Raw genomic sequence first — 26,514 nt, forward strand, 5'->3', positions numbered from 1 at the left:
CCCCTTCCCCCTGCGCGCACGGGCGGGGCCGCGCGGGCCGCTCCTCCCCGCAGCGCTGACACCGGGCGCGGTCCCGCCTCACACCCGGACTCTGCAAGGAAGTAGGCTTTCGGGTATTTATTTGCATCACGCTTTTGAAATGTACGTTCCATTGAATGAGAGCTGCAGGTCATATTTTTAACTATAAAACCATTTCAATAATTAGTTTTAGTTCGGGAGGGGGAAGTACATAAAAGCGAATCACTCAAACACCTCAGCTTGAGTGAAGAATGTGCAAATGTAAAGAGACTCATAAAACCACTTTTTACACTGTAAGAACTGAGGCACCAGCAACTGAAACACATCCCATGAAAGTGACTGATTTCTAGTTATCCATCACTGACTGTGTCCAGAACTGAAATGAATAGCTTGTGCCAGCTCCAGGGGCAGCTTCCAGAGCTAAGATCTGTCCTGATTCCTAAACCAGTCTGACACTGGCTGGAATTTATCACCAATGACATCCCAGCTCAGCTGTGACAACTCTGATGGGAGCATCCAGAGCCCTCTCCAGGGCTCAGCATCCCATGTGCCATCATGTCTGAGCAGTTAATGAAATAGAGCACACAAGCGAAATCCCTTTCAATGACAAGTATGAAATGTAGATAGTTTTATACCAACATAGTATTAAAAAGTGAAAAGTCTGTGATTCCAGGCATCACTAAAAACGGACACTGCTGGGTTTCCATTCCCAGCACGTGTCTCCTTCACTGACATACAGAGCGCCGACACAAGGATCAGTAGCTCCACTGGGAACTCTTGGCCCTTCTGTGCTCCCAGGAGTCCAAACCCAGAAACTTCTGCGATAAGACATAAAAACCTTCACATCCTTACGGCAGGCGGTTTAAAAAGATCCTGAGTTTGTCCAGAACAGTTCTGTGCAGTCGCTGTGAGGAACAGCTGCTCGCAGCAGGCAGTCCGTGCATCAGCTCGTCTCCCGCTTGTGCCCGGGGGCCGGGCCGCCGCCGGCCAGCACGGCGTCCAGCGGGGCGCGCCGCTTGCGGATGCTGCGCCCCGAGGCGATCAGGTCGGCATAGCCGCGCTGGTGGGAGAAGGCGTAGGCGGAGCGGCGGGCGGACACACCGCGGCGGAATGCGCTCTGCCGCCGCTTCCAGTGCTGCTCCTCCAGCAGGTACTTCCTGCGGTTCCTCTGGATCTGCACGCACGCAAACGCACGGTCGTCCATTAGGACATCATCAACACAGCTGATCTGTTTTCAGAGCTGTGCGCTGTGTGCCGGCTCAAGGCAGAGCAGAAGTAGCCAAATCTATCCCCTACGCTCTTGACATGTAACCCTGGCACTCCAGCCCAGCCTAAATTAAACCCAAACTGGGGTCCTAAGCAGCCTTATGGGGTCTCAATGACAACACCAGATCTCAGCCAGGCATATGAGGAAATAGCCTCCACTGAGCTGCTGCCTCTGGCCAGCCCTGCGGCCACTCCTCTGCCCACAGGACCCAAGCCAGGCTTGTGTTCCTCTCCCAAGAGCACCATCACTTACTCATCTCTACCATTATCATAAAATCCCAGAATGGCTTGGGTTGGAATGGACCTTAATGGCCATCTCATCCCACCCCCTGCCATAGGCAAGGACACCTTCCACTAGCCCACACCTCAGCACTGACACCAGCCCCTGTAAATAAACACTTGCCATATTCACCCAAATAACAGATTTCACTCACTTTATCGCTCTCTGAAGGCCAGACTGTCATGGATAAGAAGCGCTGTGCCACTACAGGCAGTAAGCAAATAGCAATAGATAAAATCATGGTAAGCCAAAGGTATGGCTGCCGCAGAGCATTCGGAGCAGTTCCTGGGAATAAAAGGAGCAAAAGTTAATTTATGACAAAGCTACAAGAGGCAGGACTGAGAACCACAAAACATGAGGACTGACCTGTGAACTGAAAGCCAGAAGGGAAGAGAACATGGATTCCAGCACTGTGAAGGTCAAATGTGATCCCAAAGTAAAGTGCAATACTCCCAAATACTGAAAAAGCATTAACAAAAGTCCAGTAAGATGTATCCAGGCCAATCTAAAAGCAAACAAAAGTGCCAAATTAGTTTCTTAATTCTAAATAATGTCAACTACTTTTTGCATGTCGTTACCTTGCTAGTAGAGAAATTTGAACAGTGAGCAGAAAGCGTTCCCAGAACACTAGAGCTCAGGGAACAAAGCTTACTTGCCTGAAAATTGACAACAAATATCAGAGAGGATGCAGCTGTGACAGCAAAGGACTGATAATCTGCAGGGGCTTCTCCATCTTGTCCCATAGATTTAAGGTAGGCTCCATACGGGATGAAGAAGATGATCAGTGAAGTTACAGCACCATGGAGCAAACTCACAAAGAACTTCTTGTAGTTGAAAAGTAAATCTCTCTGACCCAAAACATAAAGTCGGGGGAACCGAAGGCTCAGTTTGTCACTCACATCCTTAATAAAGAAGAAAAAAATAAAGTTGTGAATTGTTGTTGTAAGCCTGAGCTTTGGAGAGTGAGAAGCTGAACTATACATTCCCAAAGGGAATGGCGGATCCCTTTCTCTCTCCAGTAGCCGGGATTTGCACAGAGTAATGCAGAAGGAAGACATTCTTAAAAGCCACAAAACCAAACCCCTCTTTTTTTCATGGACAGTGTAGCTTAAAGACCATGTGGTAGGTGCCTTTGGATTCATCTGTTGTAACAACATGGGGATACCTGGTCGAGCAAGCCAACGAGCAGGACCGGGAGGCTCGAATACAGCACGTTGTACAGCGTGATGAACCAGTCCTCGTAGGCTGTCTGCAACAGAGGGGGAATTGCAGGACTTAGTGATTTCATTTTATTACATTCTTCCCTCCAGTTCCTGAGAAAACTCACATGTGCTCTTACTAAAGCTTTAAGTTCAGTGTTTGGGTGAACACTGTCTCAGTGTTCACCTAAAGGCAGCAGCACCTTGGCTCAAGGCTCTGCTGAAGTTCTTTAGTCTCTCTTAAGCTGCCCCACTCCTTCCAAATCTTCCTCTCTGTATAACAATGATCCTGGCTGTAGTGCTCTGGAATCATACCTAACTGCTTGTAACTAACTCGTTCAGTACTCATCACATCCTCTTGCAGAAATCACTGGTGACAACTTCACGTTCCTGACACTTGCCAGCTTAAGCTTTTGCTGTTCCACGCTGACAGAAGCATCTGCTTGTTGTTATCCCACGAGCACACCTTCCTACCTGGGCAGAGAAGCCATTGAAGAATGAGTACCAGATGTGGACCAGTGTGAAAGCGAAGTTTTTGTAGAAGAAGTATCTCAGAAACTTGCACATCCTGATGTACGACCAGCGCCCATGGACCAGCAGCAGCCGCTGGAGGTAGCGGAACTGTCCGAAGGAGTAGTCACTCGACATGACAGCCTGCATCCCCTCCTGGCCACTGATCCCAACTCCAATGTGGGCAGCTGGGTGAAGGAGACAAACACCATACACTAGGTTAGACAAAGGGACAGGAACATGATCGGGGCCATTTCTACTGTCACTTGGACTCTCTCAGTGCTTGTTCTGTCAGAACACACCTGGGAAATTTGACCAAAGGAGAACCAAGCAATGAGACAGAGTGAGTAAAGTCCTGAACACACTGGCCAAGCAGTTTACAAACACCCTGGGGACATAAACCCTATCCTAGACATTTTTTCTTCATTTGCATCTCTTGGAAAGCAGAGCAGGTACAATCTGGGATGGCTAATGCCAACAGGCAAGGGGCAGCCAAGCTACTGCTTTGGTCTTTATATTACAATTCTGTAACACACAGATTCCTGCTCAGGGAAAGTCTAAAGAAAAAAAAAAATAGATCAGGAAAAACCACTAACCATTTCCTAAAGTGCTTCCTTCAGAAAGGGAAACAGGCACAGAAGCTAAAAGCCCCACGGCAGCAAAGCAGATGGAAGAGTCTTCTGACAGAGAGGGACAGTGGAGAGACCGCAGGAGCAGGCCAGAGGAGATCTGTCCTAGCGGGAGAGCTTGACAGCCGCCTTACTTTTGATCATGTTCACATCATTGGCCCCGTCCCCGATGGCCAGGGTGATGGCCTTCTTGTACTTCTTCACCAGCTCCACCACCATGGCCTTCTGCTTAGGTGTCACACGGCAGCAGATCACAGCCCTGCACTCACAGGCCAGATCAACAAAGTTCTTCTGCTGCTGCTCCTTGTAGGCCTCTGCCCTTCTCCTTTTCTCAGTTTGTTTTTTCTTCTCTTCTGCTGTTCTGGGGAACTTCAGTTTCAGTTTCTTTTTCTTCTTTTTCTTCTCCAGCAGGATTTCATTCTGTGAAAAATAGAAAACTTACTGTGTTCCCTTCTGCACCATTTCCAGTCCTACTCCAGGCACTGCCTAACAACACACCTGAGGTCATTATGCTCCCAGCATCCATTTCTGGCATTTTAATGAACTGCAGGTGCAGACAAAGGAACAGAGTCCTCAGTGAGAGACACTGTGGCCTGGTGGTGCCCCAAAATCCCAAACACAAAGAAGAACAACCTTTGTACATACCAGCCAGGAGCCAGTGATGATTAGAGCCCGATCTCTGCTGCCCTGGAAGAATGGCTCGTTCATTCTGAGAGAGGAATGTGGACTGGATCCAGCAGTGTTCCTCTGGTTTTCCAGCCTCGTTTGAAGGAGAGCACTGGAAAGAGAGGTAGAAACTGTTACCAAAAAGTCAAGGATAAACTTTAAGCTAGGTCAGTCCCAGACTGAAAATCCTGAACGAACTCCTCTGTGTTTTCACTTGCCTGGTATCTTCCCCATAGCAGATGGCCGTTTCCTCTGTTAAGAGTTCACAAGAAAATCCAATATTTTCAGCAGTTTCTACAAAAAAAAAATTAAGAGAGGAAAGTACTTCTGAAAGTTCTGCCACAAGTAATTGTTAGAGGCAGCCAGAAGCGGCTCAAGTGCTGTTAAGTAATTTCTGATTTATATTGCAGTATGAGAATTCCTTTTCAATGCCACGGTGTAGAGGAAGAGGAAAACATCCTCCTGTTTTTAGCTGTTTGGCTGTAAGCAACCCCACCTTTTTTGTCACCAGTAAGCACCCAGATTTTAATGTCTGCTTTGGAGAGTCTGGAGATAGTTTCTGGAACTCCATCTTGAAGTTTGTCTTCGATAGCTGTTGCACCAAGCAGCTGGAAGGTATTTGAAATACAGTTGGTTAGTAGCATTGAAACATGTTTCTTTTAATATCAGAATTTAAATGTATTAAAAATGTACAGCTCCTTACAATCAAGTTTTTTTCTATTTCCTCATATACTTTGTCCAGAGCTTCATCCCGGCGACTTGTAGCTAAACTGGCCTCCACAAACTTTTTATTCCACACTTCAAATTCATCCTGACTTATGTCTCTATAGCACAGGCAGAGTGTCCTGAGAGTTTCATTTGCAAAGACCTGAAAAATAATTAAAACCACACAAATCCACGAACGAAAACTCTTCATTTGCAATCCAAACATGAGGGTAAGAACATGAGTATTTGAGAAGTTTGACAGAATAAGTCCAACTTTCAGAACCAATTAGGTTCTGAAATGTTTCCATTAAGCTTAATAGCTTAGGAAAAGGAAATTAATAACACTATTGTCAAGAATAATTTTTGTTTTCAAAAGGCATAGAAAATACAAACATACATCAAGCGCCTCTTCTGTGGCTTCTCTCATTACATTCCTGGGGTGCAGCCGCTCGTAAATCACTGTATCAGCTCCTTTGCAATACAGCCTGATATTGCCACCGGACTCTCTTACTGTGGAGGGAAACAGCAGAGTTGGCACTCTTACATAAAGGAATCATTTCAGGTTGGATTTTTCAGCCTACTGCCAAGTACCAAAGTACAAGATGGCGTTTCTTCTTCATTGGGCTCAAACGTGCCCCAGGAGTGTCACACAGCTCCTCATTCTTGACCCCAGCCTCCTTTGCACATCCCTTCTCACCCCTAAACAAGTGACCTTCTCCATGCAGGCTGGTGGCAATCAGCTTACCAATGACAGACATCCGCTTCCTGTCGCTGTTGAAATCCAGGATGGCCAGGACATCGTAGGTCCTCTCGACCCCCATCTCACTTATGGTGATGGTGCTCTGTGTTCGGGAGAGGAACACGTACCCGAAGTTCCGGGCGGCCGTCACCAGGGCCCCCTCGTCCGGGGAAGCTGCCTGGTAGTTGAGCTGACCTGTGGGATTGTGCCCAGGATACGGCTGAGGGTCCAGCTGGACACTGCTGCAGCACCCGCCAGCAGGGCACACGGACATCAGGGACCATGAACCCCCCAGGCTGTCCTCAGCCTGCTTCCCTCCATATTAAACCAAAACCCCACGTTTTCTACCTCAGTATCCTATTTTCTCAATCCAGTCATTTAAACATTTTCAAAAGAAGCTCCAAAGACAAATCCTTAGTCAGAGACACCAATACAGCAAGGGGAAACAACCCAAAAACATTAGGAACAAGAAAGGACAGGACATTGTTGGTTTCATGGAGATTTCACAAAGATGGGAGTAAAACAATATTCATATTCCATGTTTTAATTGAATCTTCCAACCCATTAATTCAATAGCTGATCACTGCTACATTTAGTTTTGTTTAATTTAAAAGGGCAGCCTAACACTCCTCCCTTACAGTATCAGCATTAGTTGCAGATCTCTCCCTTGTGGAACTGGATTTGAATGATTGCTTTCTGCTACACAAGAAAACAAACTAAGCAAAAGCCATACCCACCATCAGAAGTGTCAGCCATGACTGTGTGACAAATAGCAAGCAGAAAAAAGAACTTCTGGATTTCTGCCTCCTTTCCAGACTTTATTTGCTCTATCAGATAGTGATCATAGAATAAGAACTTTCCATCTGCGTATACATTCCAGCTGAAATCAACTTGCTGCTTAGAAAACAGGGGAAGAGAGCCCGAGTTAGCACAGGTGCCATTGCTCTGTGCTCTGCCGAGGGAACGTTCCGTCCCACGGCCCGGGACGCAGCGGTGGCTGGGATGAACCTACCTCGGGGTGGCCCTGGAGCTGCCCCGCTGCATCCCGGCAGTCTCCTGCAAGGCAAGCACCCACACTCAGGGGGACCAGGCGCAACAGAGCTTTTACAGCCCACCACAAAGTAAAACATACCTGGGACATGTACTGCCCTGGCAGTGGAAGGAAAGGAAAAGGATAAACTGCTGCTCACACTAAAATTTCCTGTTTCTTGACTTTGTCCCCAAAGCATTTCTAATGAAAGGAAATTTGTACCAAAAAAAGTGCAAATTGCCAATTTTCAGTTTTTCTGAAAGCTGAGAAGTTCCCACTACAGTTCCTTAATTTCCAATTTGTATGTGGGAAAACCCCAACCTTATATTCAACCCTATGCTTTACCCAGTGCCAGGTCTAAATTGTGGAAGTTCACTCGGAACTAAGAGAACTTGTATGTACCCGACGTCCAACAGGTATTAAAATTCCTCCTTTGCACAACTTACCATATCTCTGCCCATTTATGCAACACTTTTTAAAGGTCATGATGTTCTGTGTAAGGGTTCCAGTCTTGTCAGAGAAGATGTACTGGATTTGCCCCAGCTGCTCGTTCAGCGTGGTGGTCCTGGCCTTGGCAGCCGTGTCCTTCTCGGGGTAGTACATCTGCAGGTCCCAGTTGATGAAATAGCTTTGACCAAAGCGAATCACTTCCACACTAAATGAAAGAGAAGGAATGTTCACTCCCAGCTGCAGCTCGCATCTCCACACAATGACACCTCCTCAGGTATTGCCCTACCTCACGTAGAGGGAAATGGGCACCATGGTGTTGAGGACAATGATGTATCCCCAGAAGTTGAGGAAGCCCCGGTAGGCAGGGCTGGAGTCCTGTGCATCGTACAGGTACCAGGAGGAGTTACCAATCTGCTGCTCCCAGTAGGTGTGTCCGATGGCCAGCCCAGCTGACAGCAGGATAAGGACCACAATGATCTGCAGGACACAGAGAAGCCTCTCTCACTTCAGAAACATTTGCTTGACTTAAATCCCCAATCCCCACGTTCCAAACAAAATATGACAGGTATTTGTGAGGAAAAATGGAGCAAACATTTCCCAAAGGCACATTTCAGAAATGGAGCAAACATTTCCCACAAAGGCACATTTCAGATTTCCTCCAACTCCATCCCAGCTCAGCAGGCCAGAAAAAAGTCAAAACATATTTATTACATACATACAGGAAGAAGCTGCCTAACTTAGCATTCACTATTCACTTAAAATCTGAATTTTAAACAAAAAGGCTTACAGTATAAACCATGTAGTTCATAAGGGAGTCAATTTTTGTCCTTTTAAATCTTGTCTTTCCACTGTTTTTCATTATTTTTGTGTCAGCACCTAAAAAAAAAAGAGTCAAAAATTAAAGAAAGGGAAAGATAGGATAAGCAAACACATGCCGGTATTACAGTTTTACCAAAATGGGACACAAAATACAGTTGGTGTCTATAGAATGAAGACTCTTTTTCACTCCAGTGAAAAAGAATGTGCTTTTAGTGGGGAAATATTGCACACCTGCAAATATGACCATTCCATGGCAGAAGTCCGTATTCCTGATCTTACAGCCACGCAACAAAATCTTATCAGCATCCAGAGAATAATTTGAGTTTCTCCAGGATAATGATCCTGTAAACTTATCCAGTCGGTTATTGGGTTCTTCACATTCAACCAGACCTAGAAAATGTGGAGGAGAATGTGTTTAATGTACGAGTTAAATCCAAATGCATTGATGGAAGTAGCTTTACTTTACTTTTATTGACTTGCAAACAATTTGAGCTATGTTCTAATAGTGTTAGGTGTGGAACTGTACCAACCATCAAAGTCTGCCAAGGCACTTTCTTCCTGAAGGTGTCTGTGTGTCACCTCTAGGGCCATTTTGAATTTTAAGTTGGTCTCCCTAAGAAGAAAGGATAAAAAGGTGATTTTATTGAAACCACGGACACAGGAGAGAAGCTTAGCATAATTAAATTAAGGTACCACTACTTCTCTGGGCAACCTATACTAAAGTAAAAAAATAAATCCATGTTCTTCTCCCTTTCTTCCGACATCACATACTCCAACACTTTTGATGTGTCTGTAGCACTCCAGTGGACAATTTTTAATTGTTCTGGAATTGTAGGAATCAGCAGCTGGATACTGTTCCCCAGGTGTGGCTTAACAAGCAGACTCTAATGTACACAACCCTTGTTCTTTCCCTACTCAGCCCAAATTAACTCCAAGACATCCTTAAGTAGAACCTTACCCATCAAGTTCAGCTGTCTCCACATAGCACAGACTGTTTGGTTCTGAGCTGGACAGCAGCAAAATATCAGCCTAGAAAACAAATAAATAGACATCAAATAAAGCCAGGTAAAGATTCCCACAGAGCTCTCTTGAAACATAAAATAAATGTATGGGAAGCACTTACAGGAACAAAAGTATTTTTCTTCAGACGAATTATATCACCAACTTTAATATCTTTCCATTTAGTGGCTTTGAACCTAATACCAAAGATAGTTTAATAATTATTACTCTTTAATCTAGATCACTAAGCACTCTACAGATCTTATAATACTGATCTTTTCTAAGGAAAAAAATTACCTCTTGGTGTGCTGTGGGTTAGCTTCTCAGAAACTGCAATTTAGTTGAGGGTCTACAGCTCAGAAGTCAACCTATCCTTTCTCTTCCCACTTCACCTAGTTATGAATTCCTGTCCTTCTCTCCAAAGAAATTGTTCTTAGCACAGACTTAGTCCCAGAGAATTAACTTTAAATTACTACTTTAAGCAGTTTTCTTCCAGCTTCAATTAGGTTTTCAGACAGGCAGTAGAGAACAGAGCTGAGCCCTACCTGTCACCTGCAGCTTCAGATCTGTGGCAAAGCTTAGCACCGGGGCAAGGATCATCACTTACAGAGCTCAGAGGGGAGCATACAAACCTTCCATCCTTGATGACATCACATGTCCTGTTATTGACCTCGTTGTCCATCCTGTGGCGAGCCTGAAACCGGAGCAAAGAATGTACTCGCTGCTCTGTGCCACAACAGGAGAAATGAGCTACACTGGGAGGGTTTTACTTTTTGCATTAACAGAACATGGTTCTTACAATGTCATCCACCAGGTCTTTGACTGCAGTTATTCCCAGCACCAAGAGCAAGGGCACCAGTGTTGTGTACCATGACAGGGTACTTATTTGAGGAATCGACTACAAAAGACAGATAAAATCAGGTCAGTAGGGATCATCAATCACATTTAGGTCAGAGATATTTCACAGTTACCCGACTAGAGAAAAAACACATCAGAGAATTTTAAGTCAGGTTGTGAAAATGAACAAAACTCTGTGGGAAGAGTATGGCTGTTACACTACTTAGAAATCAGCTTCCCTCTTGCACTGGCTCATACAGTGTGGTGATGCTTCTGATTTATGAGATTAACTCAAGAAACATTTTTTTCCTCACGAAATTCATGAGCTCTGCAATGAGTTCATTCTAATTCTGTACAACTAGCTCATCCCAGAACCCTGCCGTAGCTCATCCGCTTTTGTTGCAGGTTTCTGTTATGATGGGTTTGGTCTCCGCAGCAGTTCAGATAGTGCCCCACAATTCCCTGACAGGACAGCATTGAATTCTGTCATAAATATTACTGAGCTCACATTCCCTTCACAGTGAGTACTCTCCATCTTGCTTACCTGCAATATGAGAAGAACAAGGAAATAGAAATTGGCTGCTCTCTTGAACTGTTCAAACAGATTCAGAGGTAAAAAAGTGATGGGGTTGTACTTGTACGTCTTAATTGCATTGCCCTGTGGGAGAAACCCAAACATCAGTCAAACAGCAGAGCTTCTCCTTCCAACACAAATGTACAGTGTGTATTTTTAAGTTCCTAATTCTCTATCTCACCTTAAACACTCTTGCTAGACGCTTGATTTTCCATTCCAAAACTCCAACCCAGTTATTCTTCCCCCCTTCTGCTGGAAACACTGAGGAATTGTGAACGGCTTTTACACCACTCATCAGCCATTCCAAAGATTTTACCGGGATTAAGGAAGCATTCACCCGACAATTAGCACCTCATTGGGGAAAAAAAACCACTTACCGCATATTTGCTTTTCTTGAAGCACAGGAAGATTGTTCTCTTGAAGCCCGGCTGGTCATAGAAGCGCTGGTCGTTTGCTTTAACTTGCCAGCTGCAGTCTGGAAGGGACAAAAGGGGCCAAAAAGCATTATAAACACGAGGGAACAAATCTGACACTTTCAGGTTTTCCCTCAAATCCATATTTTAAAGGCACTTTCAACTGAAGCAAGGCTGGTACCTGCTTTATAATACATATCCTTAAAAAAAAACCTTTTCAAGACATTTCCAGGCTGTTTGTCTTTATTAGCAATTCAAGTACATTCAGAGGTAGGGAGAAGCGTTCCTTAACGTTTGAAAGTTCTGTGGGACACCTCCAGAGTAATATTTATTCATGCTAAATTCCTTTCTCTCCCCTCTTTTGGTTTGCCTCTAAAAGAGGCACTAAGCACTCCAACCTGGGTATCTGCCTTGCTGGAAATGAAGAGGTCAGTTCACCTTTTGAAGGCAATTATTTGCTTTAACCACACTGTGCCATGGTTTTCATTCACACCCATTTAAAAAATACAAATCCGAAGCGCTCATTTTATTTCTTCAGCCACCAGTTTTGTCCGACTGTGAGAAAACTCAGGAACGGGAATTGCATCCGTCAAGTCATTTTCTGTGCCAGCTCTTTCACGGGCCACCGCTTTTCCTCCCAGGCCCTGGAGCTCCCGTTCCCCCAGCCTGCAGAACAGACACCCTGCTGCCCACATCCTGGGAATTCCTTCGCCAGCTTTGGAAGCTGGCTCCCGACAGCTCAGCCAGCCCGGGAAGGATGAGGCAGGCAGGAATTTGAAATGCAGCTTTCCTGACTCACCGGCCAAGCATCTCCCCCTGTGCTCCAGCCCACGGTGATTGTCCCTAATGGGTGGCTCTTCCTGGTTTCATGAGATCTCTTCCCCATTCCCGGGATGAAACTCCCGACGGCAGAGGCGTGGGCTCGGCTGTGACTAACACTTCAGAACCCAAATCCGAGTGCAAAGGCGGGGTTTTTTTTTTTTTTCCCACCCAGCATAGAGCAAATTCCATGCTGACATATTTGGACTTTCCCTGTGACTACACAACTGTCATTTCCAGCACCTTGGTTACAAATCCAGAAGATAATAGAGAAATATTTATCTAGAAGAACCATGTTTTGAGTTAAATATTATATGCATGAATTTAGAAAGTTACAAAGTTTGTCAAAATGACAGGGCATAAAGAAAAACAAAATCTACATAAACATTTCTTTAACACATTCCAAAACCATTGCAGGGTTGATAAAACTAATAGGAAAACTGTTAAATTAGGTCTGAGGTAAAACCTGTAGGAAGGAAGCTCCTCAAAATTACTTTAAAGTGTGATACTAACATCTAATATTTGGCAAGCTGCTTTGGTAATTCATCAACTTTAAAGGATGTCATCATAAAAAAAATCTTAAACTCAACATCTGACGGGTGCTTGTAAAATGACAACACATAACAGGTGGCTATGAAATGAGAGCTGTTCCCACACAAACAGGAAAAAAATCTGTATAAATTCCACAGGCTCTGGTTACATTGAAAATACTTGTGTTGCACCATTAGAAAAGGGAATTTAGGGGAGCTAGAGATGTTTCTTGGGTAGAGGTTCAGTGCAGGGATGCCAGAAGGACTCTTCCCACTGAGGTTCTTATGCTGGCAGCAGCCACAGGCTGTACCTGCTGGTTCCTTTGAACTCCTCCCACTCACCTTTTACCTTTCAGGAAACACATGAGGCTATAAAATGAGCAGTGAGGTGGAAATCTGCTCTGCAGAAGCAGAACTCCAGGGAAAACACTGACTGAGCACAGCAAAATGTTTATGCCGGAGCCCATTTCCAGAGGACCGGGAAAGCAAGTACCTGAAGGTCTGTCTGAACGGTTCCCAGAGCACAGGCCATGTACATCCAGGGCCTGCCTTAATTAACAGGAGGTCACCATGCTCATTATCTTTGCGCAAGGAGCAGTGGCACAGGACTGGGCTGCAGGTTGGAATGAAGCTGAGTTTCATTCTGATATTTGTTAAACTGAACTGCCATCAATTTACTCCTCCAGAGTCAGATAAGCCATTCCAAACCTTACCTGACAAATAAACACAGAAGTCCAATCGGTCCCTGAGGCTCAGCCTCTGCATCCAGCATTGTGCACTCCCCAAATCAGGCTCATGAGGTAGTTACCTTTTTTCCCAGGATCTCGGCTCTCCTCGGCGTCGCTGCTGGTTTGGTTGGGTCCCGGTTCAGCCCCAGGCTGCTGACGGTCCAACTCGTCCTCTGTCTCGTCGTCACTGTACGGCACCACCTCATCGTTGGGCTGGGAATCCTCCTCGAAGGTGGTCTCCGAATCCCTTTCTGAAATCATGCTGCTAGCACCCTGCCATCATTTTGGACAAGTTAGGGAAAGGAGCTCATGTAGCAAGTGCTGGAAACCACATCTCTGGTTTTACTCTGCTGGTGCTGGTCACCAGTTTCCTCAGAGCAGCACAGGGCACGTACTTGGTCTTCCAGCACTGAGCAGAATCAGGGGCAGTTCCTGTCCCAGCCAGCCCTTCATTACTGTTCTGCTACGTGTAATTACACCCCGCAGCCCCAGGAACACCGTGTGCTCCCGACGCAGGACGTAGGAACTGGGAGCACACAAACACGGCTCCCAGTGGCATTACATCGTGCCCTGAGGAGCCACAGGAGCTGGATCTCTGCTTAGCCACGGTGGGACATGGAACTGGGCATGGGACATGTCCAGGGTTCAGGTCACACAGCTGATCCTCCATCCTGGCCTGCAGAGCCTCACCCAAACCAGCCTCGCTTCCTCTCTTCCCATGGGCTGCATGCACATCACTGCAAGATCCCACATCTCGCTGTCCAAACACCTGAGGACACCAGAGGATGCATTTTGGCTCAGCCCTGAGCTGCATCAGAGGAGGGATGAGCTGAGGCCATGCCCATGTGCCCTTCAGCTCTGGAGGGTGTGATCCTAATCCTGAACTACACATCAATTCCCAGCTTGCCCCTTGACCTGCCTCACTACCATGGCACCGCCTTCGCTAACAAACTCAGCAAGCAGCAGGGCCGGCACCAAACACGCTGACATCCCCCTCAGCTTCTGGTTTTGCAAAGCTGAATTGTCTCCCCTTCCTAATATCTCCTATGAGAGGGAGATAAATATTCCATGAGCACACACTGTGCTCCTCGAGTGGCAGGCTGCTGGCAGGGAGCCCGAGGCAGGCCACGCTCCCCAGCCGCAGCACTGCAAGGCCTGCCCAGGACAGACTGACAGCCCACAAAACACAACAAATCCACCAGGCTGAGTGTACTGGAATGCACACAACTTCTCCCAAGGCCCACACAAGCTGTTGGAGGCTTCTCCCTGATGGGATTACCCAGGAGTATGACAGCTGGTCACTAACACAGGTGTAGAACCTGAGACTTCTGTGACAGAGCACGTTTTCCTAAATAGCCTTGGAGTTAGGAAATATACCTCAAGCTCCAATTCAGGCCCCTGAATACCTCACTGTGATATTTTGGTTTATTTCTCCTCTTTTCCATGTTTTAATTCTTTCTGTCCTGCTAACACATTCCTCCCACACACAGTCCCTAGAACACAAAATGCCACCAGATCTTTAACTGGCTCTCACTCTACAACAACTGAAACAAGCTCATATCCCTGGCACACAGAGATGCAGCTCCTAGTCTATTAAACTTTACTGATTAACTGCTTAATGATTAATGAACTAATTAGTCATGCGAAGGGGTAGATGAGATGTCAAAAACATGCTGCTTTTGTTCTCCATTACAGATGTGTGCCTACGTGGCAATTCCTACAACGCCACCAGCAGTAGCCTGCGATGCTCACTGGGAACAGGTGCCAGCCAAGTGATCTGGGGTAAGGTTAAATTAACTGTACTCACTTTCCCTCTTCAGAGAACTAAACTGCCACTGGATCTCATTAAGTGTTACCCTGCAGGCAGCACAAGTGCTCTGTGCTTTGGGCACACCATTAGCATGCTGCAGGAGGCAATGGAATTGTGCCCGGGGCTGGCCAGGAGCCTGTGGAAAAGCTCCCACAGTTAGGAGAGAGATGAAAGCTGCTGTGGGACCCAGGGCAAAGGAGTCCTCCCCTGACAGGCTGACAAATTGGTTTAGAGTTAAGTTTCTTGACACCTGGTCTGGAAGAAAAGGGCTGGCTGGGAGGCCAGAGCCGTGTCAGAAGTTCAGAGGAAGGTGGGGAGGGATCACGATGTGAAAGGGGAGATGGGAGGAACCGACAGCATGGAGCACAGAGATGCCAACTAATCCAGAGGCAGCAGGTAAGAGAGGGGAGCACACACCCAGCAGAAACTCAAGGGGAGCAAACACGGCAAGAAGAGAGGGTCACTGATTTTGGTCACTCTTCTGAGGACTGTGGAAACAGTTCACGGAGGGCCTGAGATGGAACAACACAGTTGTTAAATACTGCTTTATAAAATACTCAGGGAACACTTTAAAAAGCTGGTGTTTGGCTGCACGGCCATAATTTTCTAGTTCCTGACTTGACAACAGGGGCTTTCACACTGTTTCAGATCAGAAAACCTTACATTAACCACTTCAGTCTAGAGGAAGTGTCAGCTCACACTGCCTGGGTGGGTGGGGAGCAGTGCCCAGCTCCCAGCTCTGCCTTCTAGCCTGGAAAATCCCACTGATCCAACAGCAGGGTGGATATATGGGGAGATAAAGGATATCAAAACAGTATTAGGTACAGGTTTAAGTATACCTGATCCAGTTTATTTACTAAAAGGGCAAATTTCACAGTGCTTCAGTAATTCAGGTTTTGTGTCTACTTCTGCCTCAGGGCAAGCACCAGATTATTTGGAATAAAGTAAACCTTGTAAAAACTCCACTTACTGCACTTGTTTCAAGGCAGTAAACAACAATCCAAACCAATCTTATTCTAAATTCTTATCTGGAGAGTCACTGCACATGACACTGCTGCAAGAACCTGGGGTGACTTCTTGTAAATCACTCAAAGTGCCCTGAAAGTTAATGAGTCCATCTAGAACAAGGGACATGAATAGTAAAAGGATTAAAACGCCAGTAAAGCTGTTATTTTGTTTATTATGGATATAAAGACCCACAAGCCTGCCATTACACACCTGCTGGCACCACAGCCCACACCCTGCATGCTCCTGTCCTTGGCACCATATTCTGCACTACCTCATCTCTGGCAGTGCCAAACTAAACAGCTGCTCAAACCTGGCCATGCACTGTTCTTCCAGAACACAAGGAGATCGGTATTTTAAGCAAGAATCATAAAGCAAACTCAAATACTACAAAAAATAACCCAGAGACCCTTCTGAACTGCTTCAGGTCTCTGGAGTTCAAATAGGACAAAAAAGCTACGGCTAGATGTTTCCCTGATTGAACTTGGCATTTAAAAAGTACTTAAATGCAAAGCCTGATCCTCAGACATGTAAGAATTATTTCTTTACTAGGTTTTACTGTAGCATCCAGCATTGCAAAACAAAACCTGCCTACAGGAGGGCCGAATGCAAACTCCCAAAACTGCAGTAGAAAGCCATGTCTGCCATCAGCCTCTGGGGTGGGGTTCCCACAAGGACCTACTGGCAGATGCATGATCACTCCAATTACATGTTCCCTAAGAGACAGCAGTAATTATTGTGCCATCTTCAGCTGTCCCACACTGCTCACCTCGCCAGTAACGGAGAGCCGGAGTGGGAACAAGGACAAAGAGGCTGGTAGGGAGCAGCAAGCAAGAGGACACCCTCAGGGCTGCCACCCTGGAGAGCAGCCACAGCAGAAATCAGAGCTCACAGAGTGCTTGCATGGCTCCAGCAGAGCAGACAGTCCCATTCAAGGGGCTCAAGTCCATATCCTAGCTTTTGCCCTGAGAGGTTTCAGACCCATCTTTCATCCATGGGTCAGGATTAAGGGACAGCTCTAACAGCACTGGAGACCTGAAATTTGGAATTGCAAAGAGAGCCCAGCATCCACTCTCAGGTCATGATCCATCCTCCAGCCCAGTAATGACCCAGTTGGTACCAGTTAATGCTCCTAGAGTTATTTTTAACACCCCCAAAGCACAGTCAGAAGCCAAGGCCTCTGACAGCAGGATATTACATTTCTGCTCTCCCCTCAGGGATCCCAGCCTAAGGCTTTGGCAGAGTATAGGCCTTCATTAAAAATGTGTTCAGCAACTCATCTCCCTGGAACCAGAGCTGCAACAGGGAAACAGGCAAATCAGAAACTGGATTTGCTTACAATAGATGAGATGGATCGCTGATTACTCACAGCAGATGGGAAATGTTACTGGTAACAAGTGCTTGGACAGGCAGATAGAAGGGTCTTCTGAACAGCTAAAACCTTCCAGGTAATCTTTATGACATTTTGAGAGGAAAATAAAGCAGCTAAAACAGCATGAATCAGCACAAATAGGCCAAGGAAATAAGCTTCACTCCAAACACTACTAAGCTTCAGGTAGATTGCCATGTAAATCACATGCTTAAAGCTGATCAATTTATAGATTTATTTCACACACAACAGCTCCAGTTACTTCCCTGAATAACTACTTTACAGTAATTGAACACCCAAAAATTATATCTTGAAGATAATGATTTCCCTTAGTCATCTGTTCTCAAACACACTGGCTGTCACATGCACCCCAAGAAAGGTAAAGCCCAGCCCCTGGGATGCCCAGAGAAAGGTGAGCTCAGGAGTTCAGGTATGCACTTTGAGCCAGCTGAGGCTCCAGAGTGTAAGGTAATGGAACCCAACTCCTGACCTACACATCTTCCCTGCACCGTGACCCTGGGAGCAGTTCCCACTGCCTAACACGAGGTGACAGAATCACCCCCAAAAGGCTCAAATCAGAGGGACTCCAGTATGGCTGCAGATAAAATGCTTGTGGGAAGTGATGCACTCGCATAACTCAGGACAGCACATGTCACATCTGAGACACAGCATGTCATACCTGAGATCTCCACACAACAGAACCACCAAGGACTCCATCTCTCCCTGCAAGGTGAGAAATCCTTGGGGATCCTGTTCTGCAAGTGGCAGGTCCCAGAGGAGTCAGCCTGGCTGCACCATGGAGTGCTGCAGGGCACCCAGCCCCTCATTTTACACACACAATTTTTAAATACAAAGTGTATCTATTTGATTCACAATAGTACCTTAACACCAGCACCTAGTACTGCTCTGGAGGCTGTACAAACTCTGAGAATTAAGGACTAATTCCAGCTCCAGGAGACTTTTAAATTGCTATTGTATGCAGCCAAGCTTGCAACACCCACAGATCTTTCCTTCGCAAGGAACCAGCCCCAGTCCCTCCTCCAATGCCCTAATAACCCCGATGACCTGCACCGTCAGTAGGCAAACACCACAGTAAAACTGTAACACTCTGGCACCACCAAGCTCTGAAAACCTCACTTTAAAAAGCTGCTCATGCCAACCCTGGCTGCAGGGAGGTGACAGTTCCTCCCCTGAACACACTGCAGACCTGTTCAAGCAAACTGAGACATCAAGAGCCTGAAACCCTCCAGAGGGAGGAGAGAGGGTACAGTTCTGTGCTACTGACAAATGTTCAAGTCCCATCTTGAGGAAAAAAAATTAAAATATAAAGCAGAAGCTATTGTGTACTCCCTGGTGTAACTACTTATTAAAACTTGTATGAAAATAAGTATGAAGGACTTTCCAATGTACCTAATTTTTCCTGATGAGCCTACAGGATTTGACACAAGGAAGAGATTAACTGGACACCGAGAACTGAACAGAAAATCAAGAAATCCAAGAAAGAGACCCACAGTGTACAGGCCAGCTGCCTGAGGTTATGCAAAAATGCTTGAAGATGGGCCATTGCAGAAACAAAATCATCATTTTCCCCATTATCTGCTCTAGGATTTCTCATTAACAGATCTGCAGAGTTCTGTCATTTAAAGTCCAAGGCAAGGCAAGCTATCTTTGCAGAAGATAAGAGGGCAGGTAACCTTTGCTCAAGCTGCAGGTTCCAGCACACTCTGAAGGGGTTTCAGCTTGCCTTTTAGAGGGTGTTACCTTGCTCTCGAGGTTCATGTTATACAACAGCTCATATTGAGGTTAATAGAGGAAAAAAGAATTCTTGTTGTGCATGCTTAAACTGCATTATTTGGAGTAGAAGATTTTTGGAACTACACAGAGTTTTTTTCCTAGCAGTCACCGTCACCATCAAAACCAGCAAGTAATTTTAACTGGCTAAATAAAGGTTACTTCCTGCTACCAAGACTGGAGATTCCATTAATACACCTCTTCTGGTAGCATCTACAATAGACACTGAAGCCATTTTCCTAAACTGACCTTTATCCAATGGAGTGTGTGACTGAAGCTCAGACTGCATCACAAATGCTGCCACTGGCCACTCACAGAGAATCCGCTGCCTTCAGCTTCAAATCAGGCTCCATCTGCAATAAAACCATGTAGAAAATGGTTTATTGGCTGATTCCACCTTGTGTGCACACAATAACAAAAAACTATTCTTTAGAAAAATTGTGAAATTAATTTGCCTTGCAAAATTTCTTATGCTTTGTGTGGAGCCATTTGTCCTATTACCCTAAGGTGTCTGGGCTCTGTGACAAACTCATGGCTTGAGGCTGGTAGAGACCTTTCAAAGATATTAACAGCTACACCCTGTAGCTGTACAAAGTACAGTCATTCGTGCATCTTTCCTATCACCATCAATTGTCAAATGAAAATCATATTGCAAGTGTATATCAGAACACATGGGGAAAACCCAGCACACGTTCCAGAGGGATTCTGTAAGCTTGCCAAAAAGCAGTGCTACCACAGAGCCCGGCACCTGCCAAGGAAGGCTCAGAGAATCTCAAAGAATCGGTCTGGAACGAGAATCGTGCCCTTCACCCCGACAAGCAGAGAGACAGAGAGGTTAAGTGATTTGCCCAAGGCCATTGGGTAAGTCACTGACAGAGCCAGGGTTGGGTTGCAGAAGCTCCTGGCACACGTCCTGCATTCAATTACAGCTGCACAAAGCATCTCCTTTAAAAGAGAACTGGAAAAGCCCACGGCAGGAAGAACAGCAGAACCCCTCGCATCTGAAACATCTGAAACAACAACCAACCGCCTTTCCACATTGAAGAGCAGGCAGCACTTCGTGCTCTCGGCCCTCTAACAACAGCCACACCAACAAGAGAGCGGAGAAATAAATCCCAGCTCATTTTAAAATGGCTCCACTGCAAGTGCTTTTGGAATTCACTATGCCAAACTCAAAAGCAAAGGTCCAGAACATTTACACGCTGTCTTATATGGCAGAATTAAGTGAGAACAGTTTAGAAGTTACTGAAAATAATCTCTACGATAGCTACAAGTTAACACAGAGACAAACAGAGCCTTGGGACAGGTACAAAAGCAACCAGACTAAGGTGACCACCAGTGCAAAAGCTGACAAGGAAAACATCAAAAACAGCCAGACACTACTCGTCTTCTAAACCAGGCTTTGAGGACAACGACAAATGAAATCCCACGACCAAACAGAAACCTGAGGAAGCCTCATCCAGCACAGCCACTAACAGGATGTTAATCCAGGGACTCTCACCAGCAGCAGCAGCCACGCAGGTGGGGACTGCTCAAGGGCCAGGCTGCCACCCCAAGTCCTACGGTCCCGGCTCTCCACAGCCAAACACCCCGGCTGTTACTCATTGCCAGCACTGGTCCCTGCCAGAGCTATTTGGCCTCTTCGGTTTCAAACCGCTCCTGCTGACACCCGAGCCAGCGGTGCAATGCTCCATTAGCTGCTCCATTCAGCACAGCTGCATCCGACCTCCAAGGACGGGATGCTATTTAAGCTATAAGCACGAAGCACGAGCTAGCAGCACCGAGACACCAATTTTGTTTTGTTTTCCAAGCAAGTCACTGACCGCACAAGTAACTTGCCCAGTATATTCTACTGCAGAGTTACTGTTCCTTAATGCAGAAAGCTATTGCTGCTCTGATGACTGCATAAACACCGACCAATGAGTAATCACTCGCAGCCCTGAAGGCTGTTCTCATCGAGCATAGGCATGGGCGGCGGGGGAAAGCCGGGAGTTGGGCAAGCAGCCCGGGGCCACGAGTCAGTGCCCGGGGGGCTCGGGGGGACAGGAGATAGCCGAGCTGCCTTACCTCGCCTTCCAGCAACCTCCTGCTCTTTCTTTAAACTTCAGAGCGGAGCGACTCTGCGCTAAGTTCGACCATCAGCGGCCGCATATCCCGCGGGTGGGAGCGAGGGGGACGCCGATTCCCGCGGGGTCCCGCCGGGCTCTAAACCCTCCGAAACAACGCGTCGGGGCTCCCGCTCCGAGCCGGCGATATGCTGGGAAGGGAAGAGAAAAGAAGGGAAGGCGTTCCGGGTGCGCCCGAGGTCAGCTCCGGCCGCACCTGTGCGGCGGGGCGGGCCGGGACAGAGCCGGCCCTGAGCCCCGGCCCGCACCGAGCGCGGCACCGGCGGAGGTGGCGCCGGCCGGCCCCGGTGGCGATGGACACATCGTGCCACCGCCCCGCGGCTGCGGGCGGCCCCGGCCCCCGCTCCGGCAGCCCCTGCCCCGCAGGAGCCCCCGGCCTCACCTGGGCCCGCGGGTTCCCGCTGGCTCGCTCAGCGCCTCCGGAGCCCCGCGCCCGCCCCGGCTGCCTGCGAGCCGCCGCCAGACCGGCCGGACGGGTTCCCCCGGTTCTCCGGAGCAGCCGAGGGGCCGCAAGGCAGCAAGGGAGTAGGGCAGCAGGGGAGGGGCCGCCACGGCCGGCCCCCCGCCCGGCCCGGCCCCCCGCCCGGCCCGGCCGCCGCTCCCGCCGCTCTTGGCACCCGCGGGAGATGCTGCCGTGGGGGCCGGCGGCCGTTCTGGCACCCGCGGGACGTGCCGAGCTGCGGATCCTGGAGGAACCCTGCTCTGGTGAAGCTCTGGTGATAGCTGGGACCTCCCGCCTGGCGTTGTTCTAAATTACAGGATTGCTTTATCGCTTATTTTGAGAGCTTTGGAAGGGTATAGCATTTTAAACTTTTGGCCTTTTAAAAGCTCCAAACTGACTCCTGGTTTCCAAATCCTTTTGAGGAAAGAATGGAGACTTGGAGGATGCACGAGAGTGATATTCTTAACCGATGGTTTTGCTTATTAATAAGCAGATTAATTAACAGATAAAGTTATTTATCTTTATATATATATCTATATATATATATATTTAGGGATGACAGTAGTGCTGTTCTGCCATATGCACATTTGTTGACAATTGATGCAATTTAGGACAAGTGGAATGCAGATACGGTTGCTGATTTGATTAAGTATAAAAATCTGGAAAATTCTGTCTCTTAAAGTGATGATGGGCTGCTGCACTGTACTAAAAGCGACCTTTGTTTTGGACTGGCAGGTATTGTAGAGATTACTTGGTTGCTTTTTCAACAGCAACAATATTCAATTTTCCTGTGCCAGAAAACTCTTGTTCCAACACACTTGGTTTTCCTGGACCAAAGATGTGATGCTGAGTTCCAGAGCTATGTCTTTCAGCACCTTTCTGTTTTTCTGCCTGCCTCAAATTCCTCACACCAGAATAAAACCAAAGTTAATTAAAATCAGGAACATTTTGGCTGAACAAAGTAGCAGAGGTTCCTTGTGCTTTTGACAATTCCTGCTCTGGGCAGGACATTCATTCCTGTCCTGGGCTGAACATTTGGCTTTGAGTTCAGTATTCACAAGGTTGCTGCATGCAAAGCCTGGTGTGTGGGACACACTGTCAGGAAGGAGATTACTGGAGATAAAAGGGCCCCTTAACAGTGACTAATGGCCCAGCCCAAATATTAGTTTTACACTTACGTCCTACAGATCCGTGTCTGAGGGAAACAGCAGCTGTTCCCTGCACTGGGGCCATGAGGAGGAGCATCCGCCGCTGCCCCTCTCAGATCCTGCTCTTGATCACTTCCAGCAGGTATTTCCAGTTCTGCTTCAGGACTTTTCTCCTTCATCCTCTCCTTTATTCCTCAGTCTCATCTTTCACTCGTGCTCCTTCTCTCCAAAACAGCAACATGCCCTAGTAAAAAATACACTCCTTTCTGTCCCACTGCTCCTCCTCTCCTTCCCAGCCTCTATTCCTGTTTGTCTTATTTTGTCAGGGTTTGGGACACCACTGTTATACATATCAGTAATTCTGTATTTAAGCAGCTCTGAACACACCTATTTATTCACATTCTTATTTGATTCATTCTCTTAATATGAAGAAACTGGGAAATAATGCAGATAGTCTTCCTAAGCAATCCTCTCCCTGTTCATCTTTCCATGGTTTTCTCTATCAATTAATCCAAACGGGGGGGAAAGAGTTTAATTCTCTATACCTTTCAGCTAATCTGGAATCAAAAGTAATTTAGATGGTAATTTTGAAAATTATTAATTTGAGGAAAGGGCAGATGCTGCAACTTTTACGGTTTATAGACAGAAAGTAAATGGTGGCAATTCTTCATGCTGAAAGAATTGTGCCTTTCTATGTCAAAACATGGAGCGTTTCTTCTTTTTCCTTATTTCCTCCCCCATTTAAGTGAAAAACTTTCAGACAAAATTGATAGATTAGAGATCTCCCTAGGCTAAAGGCCTGTTTCAGTGTCAAGAAGGCTGAGCCCAGATCTTTTGGGAGTTTCAGTTTCCTAACATCGATATCTAGGAGAGAAGGAACCAACAAATCAATAGCAGCCACAGGTCCAGAGATAGCCCTTGGCAGAGGGATACCTGTGCCTTCGTGCCTCCTCATGCAGCAATGTGATTTCAGATGGAACACTGTTCACTGAATCAATTAAAGGGGTGGGTGCATGTTGTGCCAGAACCTTTGAAATTCTCCTAAGAACAGGAACATTACCGGGAGACTCGTGTGTTTGTGTACAGGTTTCTCCAGGGAGCATTTCTCTGCCCAGGTACTTTCCTGCCGCAAGTTTGGCACTTGCTGGAGAGAGCTCAGCTTTAAATCAGGCTCCATTCCAACTGAATTGTTAATCACCACAGTTGGAGTTAGTGCAGCCCAGCAGAGAATTCCACAAAGACAGAGCAGTGCCTCATTATTCCCTGGATAAGGGATCCTCTCGTGCTTAGAGATGTACAGAAATCCTAAGGCAAATTTCATGGCAAGGATGTGGAGGTGTGAAATTTTTCCTACTCCAGCTATTCAAAAAATATTTCCTGCATATTGCTCTTTCAGGTTGCGCTCCATCAAATTCATGGATTTTATACAAGTCCATGTTTCTGTAAAACCTCTCCTCCAAGCATGGCAGGGATGTTTCCCATGTGGAGAACAGCTCTTTTCCCCAGGTTGTGAATTCAGGGGCTGACTGACACGGAATGGGGCCCTTGACTCCATCTGGATCCAAGTCTCTTTTTCCTGAGCAGCTCCGGCGTTACTACTTGCTTCTGCCAACAGATGGGGAGCCACACCGCTGAATTCCGGCTTGAGCTCCGGGAACGGCACGGACTGAGCTGCTGCCTCCCCGCTTTGCTGCTCTTCCTGAAGGAGCACCTTTGGCTTTATGCTTTAAAAGCGGTAGAGCCACACGCTGTCACTCAGGATTAGTTTAGGAAGCAGGAGGGAATGGAGCTCCTGGGATCTGGGAAACGACAAATGCTGCACCGTACAGTGATGCATTGTTTTCATTTTGTTTAGTTTAGTTTTGCTTTTTAGGTGTTTCGTTTGTTTGTTTGTTTGTTTGTTTGTTTTTTTTTCCAGTAGAAAGTTTATTTTTTTTGTTATTTTTCTTTTTTTTCTTCCTATGAGTCTGTTTTGCCACAAATCAAAATTTTGGCTTTTCTGGCTGTCACTCTTCCTTGCTGCATCTTGTCTTCTGTGATTTGTGATGTCTTTCCTTAAGGGAGCATTCTTTTTGCTTAGCTTTCACCCAGTGTATCCCATTGTTCAGCTCTGGGCAATTGTTTTGGGATATTATTGATTTTATGACTTGCATTGTTGTCTGCACAAAACCAGACCCATTTGGGGCAATTTGCTGCACTCATACTTTCTGAGGGAAGGGAATGTGTGTTGGCTTGACTAGAGCAGCAACAAAACCCTGCTATTATTTTATGTGGTTTAAAGAGGGAATCCATCTCATGTTTCCCTGGAGGCACTTCTGTGATCAGGAATTACTACAACATTACTCAGAGCCCTTTGTGCAGGTGTTTACTTTGGGATGTTATCCCAGATAGTGACATCGCTGTTCTCCTGACTGGCTGGCATGCAAAAAAAGATGGGAGAAACCAGTCTGCCAGGCAATTCTAGCTGTAATTCCATGAAAATTCACAGTAGTAGGGGAATCCTTCAGGAGAGAGCACGGTACATAGCAATAATATTACTTACAAGTTCAAAGCATTGTACAAAGATTAAATCATCTCTGAAGCAACTCCAAGTGATATGTCCTAGTGAAGTGATTCCACTGAAATTCTGCTCACACAGCAGCAGGCAAGAAATGCAATTAAGGAGAAGAAAGTAAGAACACCAAGACAAATTGTGGCTGCAGGGTATGCATCCAGATGCTCCTAATGGATTATTCTGCCCTACAATTGCTCTCTCACCACATGGGCTTCACGTCTGGGCAGGGAAGCAGCGGATAAAAGGAATGTTAGGTTATGTGGATTGTTATTTTTACTCAATTGCAGGAGCAGTTTGCAGGAGGACACCCAGCTCTGTGCACAGGTTTCCTGCAATGGTTCCCTGCACACAGGAACAGGTGAGGAGCCACTCGAGAGCAGGCAGGTCCTGCCATGGGACCTCGCAGTTCCCCTGGGACTGGCAAGGCAGCTGTCCCCAGGATCCACAGGGTTTCTCTGCCATGTAGCAGCATCCCTCTGCTTTACCAGAGGCATGTGAAAGTGAGTCACTTTGTTTGTTTTTGAGGGAAGTTGCTGCTTTTAGCCACCTCACAATGTCATTCGATGGAACGTGTTCATGACTGGGCCTGCACCAATAGCCATGGATGTATATATAGATATACATGTATGTATGTATGTGTGTGTATATATATATATATATATATATATATATTTTAGAGGCATTCTAATAAAGTGGCCACATACATACATATAACTTATCACAGCATCCTTTTATCTTTTTTTTCTTTTCCTTGGCTTAGAGCTCCCATGGTTCTTTTGCAGGCTCCATATACACAGGAAAAAGAAATTCCTTCGGTCTTTACACCAAGGAGGGTGCCTTATGGAAGTTGAAATTCTGTTCCCTATAGATGTGGCTTAAAGCCTGAAATAAGGGGGAAATATTCCAGAAAAGGAATCACTGAGCAGAGCTCATGTGGAATTATGGCAAAGATTGATTTGAAACCGAACGAGGGCAAGGAGAGGCTGCCCTCTCCTCTGACTTTGGGAGTTGGACTTTGCTGGTCCCTGTGGATCCCTTCCAACTCAGGATATGAGGAT

The 26,514-nt window shown here is 46.5% G+C and overlaps 2 protein-coding genes across 7 annotated transcripts in view; one reads left to right on the top strand and one right to left on the bottom strand.

Annotated features, from left to right (window-relative positions):
• The window catches only part of LOC146763237 (uncharacterized), a 40,236-nt gene that overhangs the window by 8,920 nt on the left and 4,802 nt on the right, over positions 1–26,514 (top strand). For 3 of the 5 annotated variants that reach the window (XR_014952682.1, XM_085571438.1, XM_085571439.1), the window contains exons 4-6: positions 14,907–14,993; positions 22,942–23,044; positions 25,744–25,814. Coding sequence is in view for 4 of the 5 variants with exons in the window: in XM_085571438.1 (XP_085427564.1) it covers positions 14,956–14,993; positions 22,942–23,044; positions 25,744–25,814 (212 nt within the window). In the remaining variant the exon portion in view is untranslated. Of the gene's footprint in view, positions 1–14,906; positions 14,994–21,554; positions 22,018–22,941; positions 23,045–25,743; positions 25,815–26,514 lie in introns of those variants that run through there. The other 2 variants (XM_085571436.1, XM_085571435.1) reach the window with 2 other exon arrangements.
• LOC110478599 (phospholipid-transporting ATPase IC) lies at positions 103–21,791 on the bottom strand. 2 transcript variants are annotated; one of them, XM_021545361.3, is made up of 30 exons: positions 21,695–21,791; positions 21,254–21,443; positions 19,436–19,539; positions 13,292–13,484; positions 11,099–11,196; positions 10,692–10,805; positions 10,110–10,208; positions 9,943–10,004; positions 9,435–9,507; positions 9,270–9,340; positions 8,842–8,924; positions 8,543–8,701; positions 8,280–8,368; positions 7,779–7,969; positions 7,489–7,697; positions 7,025–7,068; positions 6,750–6,906; positions 6,019–6,207; positions 5,671–5,783; positions 5,272–5,436; positions 5,065–5,176; positions 4,787–4,862; positions 4,548–4,680; positions 4,037–4,322; positions 3,238–3,461; positions 2,730–2,813; positions 2,221–2,466; positions 1,931–2,069; positions 1,719–1,849; positions 103–1,192 (listed from the first exon to the last, which is right to left on the bottom strand). In XM_021545361.3, the coding sequence occupies exons 4-30, from the start codon at positions 13,470–13,472 to the stop codon at positions 962–964; spliced, it is 3,759 nt and encodes a 1,252-aa protein (XP_021401036.3). In that variant the 5' UTR covers positions 13,473–13,484; positions 19,436–19,539; positions 21,254–21,443; positions 21,695–21,791; the 3' UTR covers positions 103–961. The 2 variants fall into 2 exon arrangements, with proteins under 2 accessions (XP_021401036.3, XP_085427496.1); XM_085571370.1 differs by having other exon boundaries at positions 6,750–6,909.

Source organism: Lonchura striata, chromosome W (assembly GCF_050655825.1).
Source record: "Lonchura striata isolate lonStrDom1 chromosome W, ASM5065582v1, whole genome shotgun sequence".
NCBI lineage: Eukaryota > Metazoa > Chordata > Aves > Passeriformes > Estrildidae > Lonchura > Lonchura striata.

Excerpts from the sequence above, each read along its gene's own strand:
- LOC110478599 (XM_085571370.1), bottom strand. The coding sequence starts at position 13,472 with ATGATTTCAGAAAGGGATTCGGAGACCACCTTCGAGGAGGATTCCCAG. Across the intron at positions 10,806-11,098 it reads TCAAGAAAAGCAAATATGCG|GGCAATGCAATTAAGACGTA; the intron begins GTAAGTGGTTTT and ends TTTCTCCCACAG. Across the intron at positions 8,925-9,269 it reads GAGACAGCTGAACTTGATGG|GGAGACCAACTTAAAATTCA; the intron begins GTAAGGTTCTAC and ends CTTTCTTCTTAG.